General features: G+C 33.0%; 1 protein-coding gene and 1 pseudogene across 1 annotated transcript; both read left to right on the plus strand.

Annotated features, from left to right (window-relative positions):
• The first annotated feature begins 11,987 nt into the window (after positions 1 to 11,987).
• On the plus strand, positions 11,988 to 13,457 carry LOC149491587 (putative L-type lectin-domain containing receptor kinase I.5 pseudogene; annotated as a pseudogene).
• A 1,191-nt stretch (positions 13,458 to 14,648) lies between these two features.
• Positions 14,649 to 16,941, plus strand: LOC119369864 (L-type lectin-domain containing receptor kinase SIT2). Its single transcript, XM_089717201.1, has one exon. It carries the CDS (start codon positions 14,767 to 14,769, stop codon positions 16,798 to 16,800), a length of 2,034 nt encoding a protein of 677 aa, XP_089573327.1. The 5' UTR covers positions 14,649 to 14,766; the 3' UTR covers positions 16,801 to 16,941.
• Positions 16,942 to 19,913: the final 2,972 nt, after the last annotated feature.

A 19,913-nucleotide genomic window follows, 5' to 3' on the forward strand; every position in this document is an offset into this window, starting at 1 on the left:
ATTAAGGAGAACGAGGTAAAACATCGATGTGTTTGAACAGAAATGAAACTATTGAAACAGATTGAATAGAAATGAAAAGGAATTCTTATTCATAATAACGCAAGAGACATTGAAATTTCCTCTAGGCCTAGGACATCAGAATATCCAACCATGAACGGAATTTTTTTCTTAATATTTAATACCAATTTAAATTTCTAATTAATACGTTTCATTTTAATTTTATTCTCAGTATCTCAAAAATTTTCACGTAAAAAATATCAATTTAACATATTAAAATTCATAATCTCACTGTAATTAAGAGTATCGTAGGTGATAAGCTCCAAACATTTTAGTCTTTTTGGGCTGATTGTGGTATTTTAAAGTTAGATCATCGGAAATACTTATGTAGAAATCTGGAAGATTTTTTTACATTAAGGCGTTGCTCTTGGTTCGAACCTTGGGCTTTTACCTTTTCGACTTGTTTTTGAGCCGGCATCAACATTATCCTCTGCACATGGACCATTTTAGTGGCTTCTTTTTAAAAGGCACTTATACACTCAGCTACATTTGGTTAGATTTAATGCTATACACCCAATGCTCTGTTTGTTTTTAAAAAATAATTAATTAAAAAATATTTTTTATTTTTAAATGATTTATTTTTCGTTATTTGATTGTAATATTGAAAATTAGTTTAAAATATATATTGTAATCAGTGCACCAACACTCCACCACTCACTACAAAAAAAAACGCAAAATTGCGACCGATTTTTGCGACCGACTTAATTCGGTCGCAATTTTGAGACCGATTTGCGACTTATAAGCCACCGGTCGCAAAATTTGGCGCTGAAAGTTCCTGCGAGAATGGTTAATGATTTGCGACCTCTGTACTACGGATTTGCGACCGATTTGCGACTAAATGTTCTTCTGTCGCAAAACTTCGCGCGTAAAAAATGGGCCAAAGTTCTGAGACCGATTGGAGACTACATTGCGACCGATTTTTTGCGACCGATATAGTTAGTCGCAAATCGGTCGCAAATTTTGAGCCTAGTCAAACGACGTCGGCTCATTAAAAATTGCGACCGATAGTTATAACATTTGCGACCGATATGTCGGTCGCAAAATTTAGGGCTTTAAGCGTCGGGCCCTCTCTTTTTTCTTTCTTCTTCTTTCTCTCTTCTCCTTTCTCCTCTCCTCTCCTCCGTCCGCAGCGCCACTCCGGCCCCTCCTGACACCGTTCCAGCCCGCCTGACGCCGGCAGCCCCGCTCGCTTTGCACTCCGGTCAGCCTGTTGCGAAAATCTGAGGTTAGTTTTATTTTGCGATTAATTTTTCCAATTTTTTTTTTTCGATTTTATTTGTTTTTATTGTATTTATTTATGGTTGATTTTGTATATAGAGTTGCGATTAGAATTTTTTTATGGTATTATTATTATTATTATTATTATTATTATTATTATTATTATTATTATTATTTGTATTATTGTTGTTGTTATTATTACTAATATTATTAATATTATTATTATTATTATTATTGTGATTGTTATTATTATTATTATTATTGTTATTATTATTATTATTACTACTGTTCTTATTATTATTATTATTATTAGTATTATTATTATTATTATTATTGTTGTTGTTGTTATTAATATTATTATTAATGTTATTATTATTATTATTGTGATTGTTATTATTATTATTATTATTAGTATTATTGTTATTGTTATTGTTGTTGTTATTATTATGATTAGTATTATTATTATTAGTATTATTGTTGTTGTCATTAATATTATTATTCTTAATGTTATTATTATTATTATTGTGATTGTTATTATTATTATTATTATTAGTATTATTGTTATTGTTATTGTTGTTGTTATTATTATTATTGGTATTATTGTTACTGTTGTTGTTGTTATTATTATTATTATTGTGAATGTACTTGTTATTATTATTATTAGTATTATTGTTAATGTTGTTGTTGTTATTTTTTTATTTTAATTTAACATATATATATGCAACTTAAATAAATTAAAAATTGAGAGTTTCAGTCAACAAAAAGCCGTAATTATATATTGTTACATATTTTATTTAAAAAACGAAAAAAAATTTAAAAATTGTTGCTATATATAAAATTAATAACCCTTAATATCCAAGCAAATAGATAAATATCATTTTATCATACAAATTTGACTAAATTGAATTGAATAAAATAGAACGCGCTATTAATATTTAGGAATAACGACATTTGGAGATACATTCGAGTGATATCGAGCGATAAAAATTTTAATTTTCAAATTACATTAATTTCTGCAATTTTACCGATGGGTGATAATGAAATTTAGCAACAAAATTGAATGTGATTAGTGAGAACGCCAAATTTTTTTCCTTATTCAATCTCTATTTTTATTTATCTTTTCTAAAAAAACATTTTATTCATTAAAAATTGCATTTTCTTTTTGCTTTAAAGTTCTATTTTATTAATATAAAATCTAGTAATCAATACATATAAAACTATTGTAAATATATAGTAGAATGATTTTTACAGTTGTTATTAGGAGAGAAAAACAATATTTTAAAGGTTCTAAATATATTGTGGTTGATTTATTATATATATTTTTTGTTAGGACTTTTAATGAAAAATGTGAAATTAACATTTAGTAGTTTTTCTTATTTCAACATTTATTTACTAAAAAAATTGTTGAATGTATAAAAAAATAAACTCATTTTATCCATCAAAATTTCTCAAATCTAATAAGTGATCTAATTTTTAATAACTTATAAAATACCTTTCACAAATTCATCAAAGTTTAAAATTGAACCGAAATAATTAAATTATTAAAAAAATTTAATCAAACTTTGATAGATACTTTAGTAGACCATTTCAAAGTCTGCAACCAGTTCGGAAAAGTTTCAAAGTTTCAAAGCAAGTGTCATTTCAAATATACAGAATATAAATATTATGGGATTGAAAATGAAAGCAATTTTCTTTTTATTATATAATATTTTACATTTTATTCAAGTTAATCGAAAAAGAAATATAAAAGAAATATGCAAATGCGATGTGTACTTAAGAGTTTTCAGTTTTCAATATATGCTCCAAACTACAAAAACTAATTGTAAATATCTTAAAATCAGTGTATACGTAGTTGATGCATAAAAACTAACTCTGTGAAAGTACTGAACAAAACTAATAACAAGTACAAAAACTAATTGCTCCAATTTTTTTTTTTTTTTTTTTTTGAAGAATAATTGGAATGTATATAAATAATTTTTTGTGTGTTTAGGTTATTACATGTTCTTAATTATTGGCAACTCTTTCTTGAGAAGTTTTGGCTGTGTTTTTCTTTATTTTATATTATTGTCGTTATTTTTCTTAAATATGTTTTTGACTTAAATGAATGATGAGTTTGGATTGGAGGCCTAGTAGTGGCCATTTTGCCTTTGGAGAATGTTGGTATGATATAGAAGTGTTTATTGATTTGTTTTTGTATTTGAGATTTAATTGTGTTGTGCCGAAATGCTGCCGAATTTTTTTCCCAAAAATTCAATATGTAGAATAGTACACTTACCTTTATTACAGTAGTCTTTGTATTCAATAAATGAACTTAGTGATTTTACATTTATATATAGTTACCCTTATTATAGAAATAACCTTAGTTACTTATAAGTATTGTAAATTGAACATTACATTAGGTGCATGTTTTAAGGATGATTTAGACTAATGCAATTACATGACACGACCCTTTATAAACACATTGTTAATTAGGTAAAAAAAAATGCAAAATAATCGAGATTGGATGTACTGGAGGTTCGAGGTCAATGGGATATTAAGACAAGAGTTTCTACAAGGATTGGAGGCGTTTATACAGTTTGCAGTTGGTAATCCCAGTTTTATGGATGGTAATAAGTTGAGGTGTCCATGTAATCACAAGAAGTGTCGAAATCGAGCCTTCTTAGACATCGATACAGTGAAACTTCATTTGTGCAAACATGGGTTCGTGGAAAATTATTACGAATGGATACATCATGGTGAAGCTCGAGTTGCCAGTGGATCAAGCCACTCCATTCCGGTAAGTTTAGAAGTTCAGCCTTATCAATTTCTGTATGGTAATCAATGCAATGATATGGTAATCGATGCGAGTAGAGTACAATGTGAATGGGATAATATGGAGGAATCGCCAAACGTAGCAGCACAACAATTGTTTGACATGCTAAGTGCAGCTAACAGTGAACTGTGGCCTGGATGCAAGAATCATTCAGTTCTGTCTGTTGTTGCACGATTACTACACATGAAAGCGGAGCACCATTTTTCAGAAAGGTGTTACGATGATTTTGTGCAGTTAGCAAAAGAAATGTTGCCTGAAGGCCATTCAATGGTTGATAATTTTTATCGGACAAAAAAATTAGTTCGGGGGTTGGGACTACCGGTAGAAAAAATTGATTGTTGTCGTAATAATTGTATGATATTCTGGGGTGTTGACTCGGAATTCAGAGAATGCAAGTTTTGTAATCTTCCAAGATATCAACGGCGAGGTCAAGGGACTGGTAGAGAACAGAAAGAGAAGGCTTTCAAGAAGATGTATTATTTCCCTCTTATTCCTCGCCTTCAAAGATTATATGCATCTAAGGCGACAGTTGAACACATGACATGGCATGCTTTGCATGAATATGAGGATGGTATAATGACTCATCCGTCAGACTCTGAAGCGTGGAAACATTTTGATAACATTCATCCTGTGTTTGCTGCTGATATGAGAAACGTGAGATTGGGGCTTTGTACTGATGGGTTTCAGCCGTTTGGCCAATCAGGACAGCAATATTCATCATGGCCTGTCATTGTGACACCGTATAATCTACCACCGTCAATGTGTATGAAAGATGAATATATGTTTTTGTGTGTTATTGTTCCTGGGCCTACTAATCCAAAACAGAAAATTGATGTGTTTCTGCAGCCTTTGATTGCTGAACTTAATTATTTATGGGAATATGGGGTTGAAACATTCGATGTTTCGACCAATCAGAATTTCATAATGCGAGCTGCTTTGCTTTGGACCATCAGTGATTTTCTAGCTTTTGGAATGTTATCTGGGTGGAGTACGGCTGGCAAATTGGCTTGTCCTCACTGCATGGAAAACACTAATGCATTTACACTAAAGAATGGAGGTAAACAATGTTGGTTTGATTGTCATCGCAAATTCTTACCAGAATCTCACCCTTGGAGGAGAAATCGACAATGCTTTAGAAAGAACACGACTATTGTTGAACCCCCTCCACTTGTGAAGTCTGGAGCACAAATATTACAAGAAATTGAAGATCTGGGGCTTATGAAAGTTACAGCGTTAGGTGCAGATGAGGTAAATACAAGAATTGGCAGGAATAGCGGGTGGAAAAAGCGAAGCATCTTCTGGGATTTGCCATACTGGAGTTCACTTCTTATTCGTCATAACCTTGATGTCATGCACATAGAAAAAAATGTGTTTGAAAATCTGTTCAACACTGTCATGAACATTGAAGGGAAAACCAAGGATAATGCAAAAGCGAGAGCAGACATGAAGGAAATTTGTCGTCGACCGGAACTCGAGCAATCTGTACTTACTGGTAAGTTTCCGAAGGCATGTTATTGTTTAGATAAACCCCAAAGGCAATTATTGTGCGAATGGTTACGATCATTAAGGTTTCCAGATGGCTACTGTTCAAATATGGGTAGATGTGTGGACATGAGGAAGTACAGATTGTTTGGCATGAAAAGCCATGACTGCCATGTTTTCATGCAAAGATTGATCCCTGTGGCATTCCGGGAATTATTACCAGGAAAAATTTGGGAAGCAATGACAGAATTGAGTCTCTTTTTCAAGGAATTGACGATGACTGTTATCCGATGCGATGATATGGACCAATTAGCGCGAGAAATCCCAGTAGTGATGTGCAAGTTGGAGCGAATTTTTCCACCCGGCTTCTTTGATTCTATGGAACATCTGCTGGTTCATTTGCCCTATGAATGTCGTTTAGCAGGACCGGTACAATATCGATGGATGTATCCATTTGAGAGGTGATTCACTAACATTTCATTCTAATGATTACATCATTTTTTTGAACTTATACTTACATATTGGCATTGTACAATCACAGACACCTACAGAAAATTAAAAAGAATGTGCGCAATAAGGCAAAGGTCGAGGGATCCATTTGCAATGCATATTTGGTGGAAGAAGCTTCCACATTCTGTTCACACTACTTTGACCAACATGTTTTCACCAAGCATCGGAGAGTGCCACGTAACGATGACGGAGGAGATCGCGTTCAATCTGAGTTTGAAGGAAATCTAAAAATTTTCACCTACCCTGGGCGTACGATTGGTAAATAAAAAAAAAGACGATTGACTGATGCAGAGATACAAGCGGCTCAAACCTATATTTTATTGAATTGCGAAGAGATCACACCATATGTACAGTAAGTATAAATAATGTAAAGATTCAAAACTTGACGTGGGCCGTTGTTAAATCGTACTTATGCTAATATGGTTCGTTGATAAATAGGAAATATATCAATCTTCTGCGGCTTCAAAATCTCAATTTGACTGATACTGCAGTTGATGCAAAGCTGGACACGGAATTTGCAGAATGGTTCAAATATTATGTAAGTTACTTTCAATGTACACAACACGGAATGTACATTTATTAAATCTGACTCATGTCATTACTATTTCCCATAGGCTCGAAGCTCGGAAAGCGATATTCGTAACAGATTTATTACGGATCTGGCAAAGGGGCCATTACCGGTTGCTAATGCATAAAGGGATCAAACTACAGTGACGTGTCAAACGATTTTTATGGGAAATTGGTTGAGGTTTTGGAGTTAGAATATCCAGGCCTACCAATGAAGTGCACAATCTTATTCAAATGTGAATGGTTTGATCCTACGCCAAACATTGGCACGAAGGTTCATCCTAAATATAATCTGGTTGATATTAATCAAAGAAGAAGATATACAAAGTATGAACCTTTTGTTTTGGCAATGCAAGCTGCACAGGTGTACTATGTCCCATATCCATCGTTTAAACGAGATAGATGCGATTGGATGGCAGTGTGTAAAATCAAGGCTAGATCAGTTGTTCATGCACTTGAAACGAAACAATCTTCTTCACTCGCACTATCGGAGGCATTTCAAGAAGTTAGGGTTGAAACGCAACCGATGCAAGTTATTGAAGATTTAACAGATAGATTGGATGATGAAAGCCGATCTTATGTTGAAATAGGACCATCAGATGATGAAGAGGAAGAAGATCAAATCATCATGGGTTCCTCAGAAGACGAATATGAAGAAGAGGAAGCTGATGAAGAGGAGGAGGAAGCAGATGATATTCAAGACACTTAAAACTTAGAGCAATTTTACTGTTACAAATTGATAAATGTATATGTAATTAATATTATTAATGAAGAATTTCAATGGTATTAACTTTCTTTACTCATATTTACCACATGTTCTACAATTCATATAATTGTATAAATTCATTTTATCTAGGTTCTGATATCTGCAGTACAGATGGCTAGAGGCAGACCGTTTGATTCTGACGTGTCCGGCAGTGGTTCGCGTGGAGGTCATGGCCCTGGACGCACTGCCCGTGGACGAGGAGGGTCGATCCCTCGTCCTTCGTCAGGTACGTCTGGGGCTTCGTCATCTGCTCAGCGACCAGTACTGCCGCCATCACATCCTTCTTCAGGTACGTCTGGGGCTTCATCCTCTGCTCAGCGTCCAGTACTGCCGCCATCACAGCCTTCTGCTCCTTCCTCTTCTGCTCCTTCCTCTTCTGCTCCTTCCTCTTCTGGACCAGTACAGACTCCACCAGCTGCACAGTCACCTACTGTGCAAGGTAATCATAAATGTCATAACTGTCATTTTAATTATATATTAATTATCTAAAAATTTATAACATTTGTCATTTCTTTTGCAGCTTCATCAGATCCACGTATCACCCTCAGTTTGGTAGCGGGACAGTAAGTACTTATTCAAATTTTCTGCAGGCATATTTTGTAATTATATTTTGTACTTATTCATAACTGTGATGCTTTCGTGTAATTATATTTCACTTCTGTTTTTTTTTTCAGCATATATCCGTCTTCTCGAGCAGCGAGGCAAATTTTGAAGATAATCAAGCTACAGCTGCATAAAGAAGGATACACATGGGATGCCGTACCACAAGAGGCGAGAGACTTTTATTGGGAGGAGTTCCAGGTACTCTTTGGTTTAAGTTATATCATCATTCAATGTTTACAATTCAAGATATATCCTTAGTGTTTAAACGCTATATTTCATTTTTTTTTGCAGAAACATTTCATATGGGATGAGGCCATTACGGCTATGCTGAAAGTAGCCTGGGAGAAGATATGCGCCGATCGATACGCTGACTTCACCTATAGGATGAGAAAAAGCGGTAAGAAGCAGCAGTGCGTGTCTCAGGAGATATGGGAGAGCTGGCAAAAGGCTTGGGAGGATCCTGCATTCAAGAGAAAGCGGGAGATATTTGCACAAAACAGGCGCAGTGAGACTGGCGGTGATGGAGCAGGACCTTCGCGACACACAGGCGGATCTATATCTGCTATAGAGACAGCTCGATTATTAGTAAGTGAACTAGTCCCTTTACAAGAAACTGATGTTTAATGAAAGGACACTATATATATTAATATATCATGCATAAAAATTCATTACAGGCTAAAGAATTAGGTCGTGAGCCCACACCGATGGAGGTGTTTACATACACTCACACGAAAGACCACGATCGTAATACCTTTGTCGACAGACGTGCGCTGAGCGTCAATGTAAGTAACAATGAATAATATTTACATTTACCCTCTAATCATTGCGAAGATGTACAAAGTTGAATATAATAAAGCTTGCAATTGCATTGATTAATTAATTTTTTGTTTTCAGGAGAACTATACTACAGCTCGGGAGCGTATTGTTACTTCTCAGACCGATGAATCCGAAGCTGAGTCAAGAATTGACGAGGTAGCGCTTTATCTCGAGGCTGTAGGGGGCGAGAAGAAGAGGAAGGTATACGGCATCGGGTCTCAGGCATCACAGTTTTACACTGGCTCAGCAACTCACGCTTCTACAGCCAGCGCAGCACGACAGCCGGAGCACAGTGACTCGCACTGTGATGATGATATACGGGCTCAGCTTGCTGATCAGCAGAGACAGATTGCAGAGCTTAGAGCGCATGTGATGCGGCTGTCCGGTGAGCACCGTGCTGGTACTTCTCCCTCTGATCCTGCGCCTGCTACAGACCGACATGTTTCGACGTCTCAGCAGCAGCCACTATCGGCTCCTGATTCCGATGCTGCAGACGATACCTTGGTCACCCCTCCTGGCGCTACATCACATCCAGCAGGTACTCCTCCCGGCGATCCGACATCGGGAGATCCGACATCGGATCCTGCAGATGAGCAGCAACATATATAGATTTGATTTTGGACTTTTATTTTTTCATTTGTATTTTCATATTTTAATTTGTTCAGAACAATAAAAGTTACATTTTTATACTGTTCTTGAATAGGTTGTGTGATATATATGCATTTATGTCAACTTTCACAGGTGCAGAAATATTTTGGTTTCAAAATAATATTTAATTTTTTTTATTTTTTTTTTCATTTTTGCGACCGATTTGCGACTGATTTGATACCAAAAGTAAAAATTATGAATTTATTATTTGCGACCGATTTGCGACCGATTTAAAACAATTGCGACCGATATTCTGCGACCAAATTTGCGACTGAATTTCCAATTAAACCACGACCAAAAATTGCGACCGATTATTCAATTTTGCGACCGATTTTATCGGTATCTAATTTGCGACCGATTGTCTCATCGGTCGCAAAATTATTTTGCGACCAGTATTTTTGCGACCGACAATTGTCGGTCGCAAATCGGTCGCTACATGAAATTAGCGACCGATATTGGCCATTTTGCGACCGATTTGTCGGTCGCAAAATGGCGTTTTTTTTGTAGTGTGCTAAGGATCGTAACAGATCGAATACCTACTAAAAATGCACTACTCGTACTTGAATCCAATTATAAATTGGAAGTTCGAATCAACTTAAAAATTCACCTTTACTACTTGAACTCGTCCCGAATCTGATTATAATTACAGTTTAAATATCAGAACTCGTTTAAATACCTGATTAGCATTAAAAAAAATTTTTTTCAAAAATAAATAGCAAGTAAAAATTATAAATTATTATTTTAACTTAATAAAAAAATAATATAATATTAAATATAATTATAGCATTAATTATAATTAAAAAGGAGTACATAAAATTTTTTTAAAAAATAATTATTTTAAATATTTTCAGAATATTAATTTATTTCCACCTAAATTTATTTATTTTAGTTATAAAGAATTAATTGCAGGATAATTTAATCAATTATCATTATTTTTTATAGAATTGAAGAGGTTGAATATTTTTTTTTTTTTCTAATCTTGTCAAAAATCAAAAAGTGTCAAAAAAAAAATTAATGAAACGGTGATAGTAATAAATTTACAGTATTAATGAAAAAAATTTTGATTTCTTTTTTTGCAACAATTATATAACCCGAATAATAAATTTATTACATTGATAATACAATTCTTTAATTTTTTTTTCAACAATTAATAACCACATAATAAATTGGTATATGCCATTTTTCTTAAAACTTCTCTATTATTTTTTTAATTTAATTGTCTCTTAATTTAAAAAAATTACTGAAGTATGCAGCGAGGGATCGAAGGGATGATACCCGATTCAATTCTTCCCTTCGTTAGTTTACCAACTGTAACTGACTGTTTTAAAATTATAAAACTTTTCATTTTCTTTTTAATTTAATTTTACTCATTCACTCTAAACTATAGACTCTATTACATTATTGTACCTAAAATTTAATTTTCATATAAAAATATCCAAATTTCTATTAGCATATTGTAAAAAAGGATCTTACAAAAAATGTGATTATATGATATAATAACCTTAATCGTTTCTCTTCTCTTTCCCTCTCCTTTGATTTTCTTTTAGATTTTGTTCTTCGAACCACCTTTTCTTACTTTTTCTTAATTTATTTAATTTTTTTCCAACAAATTCTAGATTCCTTATCTTTATAACAATTATTAGTTTCAGTTTCTCGGATTTGAGTATTTGCAGTATCAAGTGGTATATTTTCTCCATTTAAGGAGTTGTTCTTCCTTATTAAGAAGTTTTTGTACGTGTGTGTGTTTTTTTTTTTTTTTTTTTTTTTTTTTTTGATAGTTCAAAATACAAAATAGACCGTTGATTACATATGATTGTGGATTTTATATCTTTAAATTGAAATCTAATAGTGTGGACCATTTCTCTATTAATATTTGATATTTTACACTTTTGTCCTAGGTATAATAAGTTTCCAAAAGGACAAAATTGTAAAAATTTCTTATCGTTCTATTTAAAAAAGATTTAATTTCTTTTGCCAATATCAATCTTCAAACAAAAAATTTCAATTTTTTATGTTTATATTTCTTATTTTCCTAATAATAATATGATATATTTACTTGATAATGAATTGTAATTTCAAAAAAAAAAAAAAAAAAAAAAAATCTTACCACATACCGTCCCAACTGCCACCGGAATGTTGATATGGACCAGTCAAATGGATTAATTTTGACCCCTCCTTCTTATTGGCTCCGCCGTTGCAGCCCACAGTACCTAGCATTTCTTTTTTTTTTTTTTTTTTTAGCAATTTTTCGCATAAAATTAATTCAATAATTTTTTTTCTTCTTCTTTCTTCTACATTTTTATGCTATTGACCGCCTACAAAGCCTCCAATAACAGCAACTTGATTCTGAGATCATCAAAGCTTTGTTGTCATCATTTTTGTTTCTCATGCCTGATATTGACACTTGATTGAGTTGGAAAATGTTAATATTTTCGCCCAAGAAATTAAAATTCATATGCAGAATACAAGCACATTCTTTCTGTTTTCTGTTTTCTAAATCTTCCTTCAATGGCAGCATTTCTTAGATCACTTCAACTTTTCCTAGCTCTTTCTGTATGCATAAAACACTTGGCCTTAGCTCAAGAAGCAAACCAGTTCATCTACAATGGCTTCCAAGGAGCAAATCTAAGTCTAAATGGGGCACCAAAAATCCATCCAAATGGTCTATTAGAATTAACAAACACTTCAAAGCAACAAATCGGCCATGCTTTCTTTCCTTTCCCATTTCATTTCGACAAATCTTTGCCCAACAATTCTTTCTCATCTCTATCATTCTCTACAACCTTTGTGTTTGCTATAGTTCCTGAGTCGCATAATCGAGATGGCCATGGCTTAGCCTTCACTATCTCACCATCAGTAGTGTTTAAAGAAGCAATAGCAACTCAATATCTTGGACTTTTTAACTCTACTACGATAGGCTTACCTTCCAATCATTTATTTGCCATTGAGTTAGATACTGTTAAGAATCCTGAATTTGGAGATATCAATGACAATCATGTTGGAGTAGATGTTAACAATTTGACATCTATTGAATCAGCTCCGGTCACGTATTTTTCAGAAAATGAAGCAGAAAATAAGAGCTTGGAATTCATTAGTGGGAACCCAATTCAAGCATGGATAGAATATAATCAAATGGAGAAGCTACTTAATGTAACAGTAGCTCCTCTAGAAAGTAGAAAGCGAGAAAAGCCTCTTTTATCGACAAGTATTGATCTTTCTTTAGTTTTCATGGATTCCATGTATGTTGGTTTCTCTGCATCTACTGGTTCTGTTGCAAGTAACCATTATATATATTCTTGGGTGGAGCTTTAACAATATTGGGCAAGCACAAAGTCTTGATCTTTCAAAGCTTCCTTCACTTCCTCATGAAAGAAAATCAAAGGGTAATCTAGAACTGACAATTATGCTTCCATTGGAAGAGATATGGAGAAATTCGTGAAGGTTGGGAACAACAATACGGTCCTCAAAGATTTTCTTACAAGGATCTTTATAAAGCAACTAAAGGTTTTAAAGACAGAGAGCTTCCTGGCTGTGGAGGTTTTGGAAGGGTTTATAAAGGAGCACTAACTTCATCTAATGTACAAATTGCTGTAAAGAAAATCTCACATAATTCAACACAGGGAATGAAGGAATTTTGTAGCTGAAATTGCTAGCTTGGGAAGGCTAAGGCATAGGAATCTTGTTCATCTTTTAGGGTATTGCCGGCGAAAAGGAGAGCTTTTCTTGGTTTATGATCATATGCCTAATGGAAGTCTTGACAAGTTTTTATTTAGTAATGAAAAACCTAGTCTTGATTGGTTTCAACGATATCAAATCATTAAAGGAGTAGCATCTGCTCTTTTCTACCTCCATGAAGAATGGGAACAAGTTGTTTTACATAGAGATGTGAAAGCTAGCAATGTTTTATTAGATTCTGATCTTAATGGAAGGTTAGGGGATTTTGGACTTGCTAAATGTCAGAACTCAGAACATGTCTAATGTAATGAAATTTTTTAGTTCAATTTTTATTCTGAAACTTTTATTTTATTCGAATCCCATGTATCATTTAATTTTATTCTACTAAAGCCTGTTTTTAGTTCTTGAAATTCAGATGCAATACCATTGCTTCATGAACAAGATCCAAAAGGCTAGATTAAGCTTTAGATTTTCTATTTGTCTCTCTGTTATTGATCCCAGAGGTTGCATCAAACAAATTCAATTAATGGGAAATAAGTAATTTTTTGATTGAAAAGGATAAAACTCGCTTAGATCTGATAATATGTGTCCACCTATGATCAAACCAATCCCTAAAAATTTTTTTTAGAAGTTGCTCTCACTTTCCCTTCCCCCCCCCCCCCCCCCCCCCCCCCCCCCCCCAGTAAGAAAAATTGTTGTTTCAAAAACAATTTATTTTTCATTGGTTTGATCAATATTTTAGCTCATTACTAGGTTTAGTTAAGTCAGTCTGGATTGAAAATTAAGATTCCTAAGCTCTAACATGTAGTCCTAGACCGATTAACGGACTGGTGCTGTATTTTGAAAATACCAAATTTCCCAAAGGCCTGGCCTTTCCTGCAGCCAAGCCTGCAAATAGGTTTGCCTTTTTTTTTTTTTTTTTTGACATTTGCAGCTTAGGATTCATGGCTTATTTTTATTACTGCCATTGGATGAGTTACCTGGTGTAGATGTTACGCCACTTGCTATATATTATGTTATATATATAAAATTAAGGTCAAGCCAATGGGTTCCTGGAAGTCTTCCAATTGTTAGAGACAAGCTGTCCAGGCTTTATTAGAACATTATTACTCAATTCATATACATATACAAAACAGAAAATGTAATAGCAAATTAAGTTAAAATTAAAAGAAACAGGACTCCAGGAATATGCATATTCCCTGAAAATTGGTGAAAATGAAAGAGGCAATTAAATTTTGGACTGAAATAAAAATTATCATTTTCAGTCATTTATTAAAACTCCTTATCCTGTCATTAATTTGCAAACGTTACATGCTTCTTCTTGTAATTTACAGTCAACTATGGGTGCCAATATAATAAAATATAATTGTCGTTCTGTTCAAGGGATCATTTATTAATCTTTTTATAGTTTTATAATGCAAGAATTTTTGTCAACTTGATTACAGAAATAGATTATTAGTTGTAGTCTATTTTCTTAAACTGCATTTGCTAAACCATCAAGATTTAGAACAGAAATATTTATATTCAAACACTTTATTATCTGCATTCAAAAATTCATAGAACAAGCATTTTGATTAAATTTGTTCAAGCCAACAACTAATTGTGTCTCTCAATGTTTTCTTTGTTTAAATTGTTTCATTTTCTACTCTATAGTTTTGTCTTCTTGAAACAGTTAGCCTTAGCAGCAAAAGATGAAAACCAATTCATCTACCATGGCTTCAATGAAACTGACCTGCACGCTAATGGGATTGCAAAAATTCACAAGAATGGTCTGCTAGAGCTGACAAATCTTTCAGCTATACAAATCGGCCGCGCTTTCTTTCCATTCCCTCTAAAGTTCAATGATCATTCATCAGAGAATTCTCAGTCTCTTTCATTTTCCACCAATTTTGTGTTTGCCATTCTTCCTCAGTTGGCAAATCTTGGTGGCCATGGCTTTACCTTCACTATCTCTCCATCTATCGAGTTAACAGGAGGAGAGCCGATACAATACTTTGGACTATTTAATTCTACAACCATTGGCTTGTCCTCAAACCATATTTTTGCTGTTGAGTTTGATACTATACTGACTCCAGACTTTCGAGACATAGACAACAATCATATCGGTGTTGATGTGAATGGTTTAATATCGAATGTATCAGCTTCAGCTGCCTACTATTCAGAGGAAGAAAGGGAAAATAAGAGTTTAGAGCTAATAAGTGGAAATCCAATGCAGGTATGGATAGATTATGATGATGTAGAGAAGCTAATCAATGTTACTTTAGCTCCTACAACAATCAAGAAACCAGAAAAGCCTCTCTTGTCAACAAATCTTGATCTTTCCTTAGTTTTCTTGGATTCTATGTATGTTGGCTTTTCTTCTTCAACAGGATCAATGTCAAGCTACCATTATATTCTTGGATGGAGCTTTAACAGAAGTGGGCCAGCTCAAAATCTTGATATCTCAAAACTTCCTCTACTTCCTCCTCAAAGAAAATCAAGCAAAAGACCAGATTTAAGTACTGTAATCCCATTAATAATAGCAATTATTTTCTTGATAACAATGATCTTTGGAGTTGTTTATATCATATGGAGGAAGAAATATGAAGAATTGCGCGAAGATTGGGAACAGGAATATGGACCTCAAAGATTTTGTTACAGAGATCTCTATAAAGCTACTAAAGGGTTCAGAGAGAAGGAGTTGCTTGGTTTTGGGGGATTTGGGCGAGTTTACAAAGGAGTATTGCCTTCTTCCAATACACAAGTTGCTGTCAAGAAAGTCTCACATGAGTCTCAACAGGGAATGAAAGAATTTGTAGCAGAAATTGTTACCATGGGGAAGCTAAGGCATAGGAACTTAGTGCAACTCTTAGGCTACTGCCGGCGAAAGGGAGAGTTGCTCTTGGTTTATGAGTATATGCCTAACGGAAGTCTTGATAAATTCTTATTTCACAATCACACACCAAATCTGAATTGGGTTCGCCGATGTCAAATCCTGAAAGCAGTTGCATCAGCACTTGTTTACCTCCATGAAGAGTGGGAACAGGTTGTTCTACATAGAGATGTGAAAGCTTCAAATGTTATGTTAGACTCTGATCTTAATGGAAGGTTAGGGGATTTTGGACTTGCTAAGTTTTATGATCACGGGTCGATTCCTCAAACAACTTGTGTTGTTGGAACTGTAGGATACCTTGCACCAGAGGCTACAAGAACAGGAAAGGTAACTACAAGCAGCGATGTTTTTTCTTTTGGTATTCTTATGCTTGAAGTAGCCTGTGGAAGGAAGCCTCTAGAGCCAGAAAGACCACCTCAGGAGGTGATTTTGGCAGATTGGGTTCTTGAACGCTGGAAAAGCGGGCAAATTCTTGAAACAAGTGATCCTAAATTGGAAGGTAAATATATGGTGGAGGAAATGGAATTGGTTCTGAAGTTAGGCCTTCTCTGTGCTCACCCTATACCAGCAGCTAGGCCTATCATGAGGCAAGTGGTGCAATATCTAGATGGAAAGGCTAGCTTGCCAGAAATACAAATTGAAGCTTCTGGTCCTGGAATTGGTTTGGTCACAATTAGTCAACAAGTAGCTGGAGATTGCAGTTTGTCATTTCCTGAGTCTAATGATTATTCTACATTGTCTATCAATGAATCCATTCTAAGTTGTGGTCGATGAACGCGAAAATTTTGCTTAGTGTTTGCATCAAATGAATGAGGAATTCATTTCATTTGCAGAGAATGCCACTTGTAAATGAATCCTAATGTTTAGTAGTATAATAACATTGGCCAAGTCATCTAAGTTTTCTATAGTTCAAAATTGCAATCTTACTAGTTATAGTTCATTTGTAAATGTTGATTTAATAGGATTTGGTTCAAGCATGACTAGTTTCATGGATAATGAGATAGAAATCCAAATAAGTTTTTCATTTGTTTTGATGAATCTTTGCTGCTAAATATCAGATCTTGTTTAAGTTCACAAGAACCATACACAGGTTTGATCCCCAGCAAGTGCACTTTGCTGGAGAACCATAAACCTTTAGGCTTTACGATCCAAAGAGGGGATTCCACGTCCTGGTTATACAAAAAAAAAAATAAATAAGACTGTCAGAATTTTATTACAAACACTATAAAGCAAGAGGAATCAGGACAGCAGAATACTAATTTGAGTCACTCTAACAGGTTTATTTTCTGCACTATTGACCAATTTGCACCATTATTTAATATATATCACCAGTAATATAATTTCTTTTCTAAATTTGGTCAAGTCAAAGGATTCCCTAAATTTTTACTACTGGTTATTCTATTATTTATGCTTTACAGGAACTCAGAAATTTCATAGCTAACAGAAGGATAATAGCCATGTTAGAATGGCAAAATGACTACATAGGATAAGCCAGTATTGCTTGAAACTGGATGACAGTGAAAGAAAAGTAGTTGATGAATTTTGGTATCGAACAAAGAAATATAGAAATATCATTTTCGATCACCCATCAAAATTTCTCACATTTGTCATTCTTCATTGACTTTTTCTACCTAATAGGATCAATGGTGTTCAAATTTTCATTTTGTTAACCAGTGGTGTTCAATGGTCATTTAATAAGTTTCTGACCCTAATTACTATTTAGCATCGTGCATGAACTTATTTAACCTGATTAGATGACTTGATTATAAGTTATATATAGTCAATATTTGAAAACAAAAAATTAACCGAACTCTCGTGGAAATTCATGCAAATGAAAAGAACATCCCCTTTCACATTACTGGTTGAATAAAGTATCTTGTCCCCACCATCATCAACTAGTAATAATGACCAGTTGGTACCATCAATTCATTAACCTTTGAATTATAATACGTTTAATTTTATCAATTGATACCTTGAATTTACTTTTATTTGTCAATTTGGTCTCCATACAAAGCTCGTAATATATATATATAGAGAGTGGAAAAAGTTATTAAATTTTAATAATTTTAATTCTTAAAATGAATGTGTTTATGTATGTTTTATATTGTAAAATTATATACTTTCACTAAATATTAATTCTTAAATTTTAAATTCATTGGTTTAATTCAAAACTTGGATAAAAAAATGAACTTATATTTCATTTTACCAAACACAATTTCTTTTTATCATTCACATTTTCATTTTTTTCATAATTTTCGATGTGGAATCTATTGATGGACAAAATTAAAAATATTTGGTAAAATTAAAAAAAATCAAAATTGAGACTTTTTTATTATTAAGTTTGTATATTATAATAAATAAAGCAATCAATGGTTTAAACCATCAAATTCGTTATTTTTCACTTTTAAAATATTTCATATTTATCAACAAATGATTAGATTAATAGAAGTAATTACATTTCTATGCGAAGTTTATTTATAAGATCAAGTGATTTAAAATTTGAAATTATCGAAAGATTGCTCTAATCCAAAAGTGAGGATAAGAAATTTATTTCAAAAACTCCACAGTTAAGTCCACCATAAATAGCTAGACATACAGTACTCAGTTTTCATAACTCAATGGTCTATAAGAGCGTGTATTTCCCGCGCAGCGTGTGGAAAACGTTGACACATTAGCTTAAAAGCTAATGCTTTTTTCTTTTTTCTTTTTTTTTTTTTTAAGGTACAACTAAGGATGAAAGTGTCCTTTTATCGAGCATAACGATGTGAGTCGGACTTTAATGAGTTCTAATATGCAACATCAGGTTATTCATACTCATTTTCTTTTTTATTATTCGTGTTTGTTGAAAATTTATTTAAGTACTCGTATTTGAATTCATTCAAAATTTTATTATACATACTCATTTCAAAATTCAGCTAAAATAATATTCATAAATTTTAAATTATTCAAATCCAAGATTATTTAAAATTTTATTAATGATGGTAAGATATAATGAGTACCATGACCAGATCTATTTAATATAGCGGGTGATGAATAACATGTATCAAAAGACTTATATATATGTACTCTAATTATCCGTATCTGACATGAATGTTAATTTGATTATCTGAATCTATTCTGAATCCACTTATAACTATCGTACTCTTATTAAATGGATTGAAATAGAGCAAACACCCTAAAATTCATGTCCACTTACATCTTGATCTTCCTTATGTGAATGAAGATTGTTTCAAAAACTCCACATTTAAAGTCCACCATAAATAATTAAATAGTACTCAGTATCATAGTTATTAAATTTGGCATGTCAATACAAAGAACCAATGAATCAGTTTCAAAATCGAGCCGATTTTTCTTTTGAACTATTTAAAAAAGAGAAATTATATTGAACCAATTAACTTATGGTTGAATTAGTCAATCCGTGAAACCCGATTAGACTGATTTTTTGATATTTTAAAATTATAATTATTTAATTAATATAATTATTAATATTTTTATGATCCACTAATTGAACTACTGACTTATTGATTAAACCAATGACTCGTTCACCCAATTCTTTAACGAGGTCAATATATGAGCTGGATTTAATAACACTGCTGAGTATCACAAGTCAATAGTCTATCGAGTGCATTTTCTCTGCAGCCTAAGGAAAAAACTATTTGTTTAATTATCCTAATTTATTCACTAATTCAGCTTTGATGTTATTCTTGCAAATTATTTTATCACCAAAAAGGACACTAAAGTTATCGTCCCCTAAATCACAATCGATTTACAATTTTTAATGCAATTTCAATATTTTCAAATAAAAATTATAATTATAATTCCTTAGTTACCTATTTATTGTTTTATATAAAATTTTTTTCATAAAATTTTAAGCACTACAAAAAAAT

The sequence above is a fragment of the Jatropha curcas genome, unplaced genomic scaffold (assembly GCF_041381405.1).
Source record: "Jatropha curcas cultivar XTBG-Jc1 unplaced genomic scaffold, XTBG_Jcur_1.0 HiC_scaffold_1176_pilon, whole genome shotgun sequence".
In the NCBI taxonomy this organism is placed as follows: Eukaryota; Viridiplantae; Streptophyta; class Magnoliopsida; order Malpighiales; family Euphorbiaceae; genus Jatropha; species Jatropha curcas.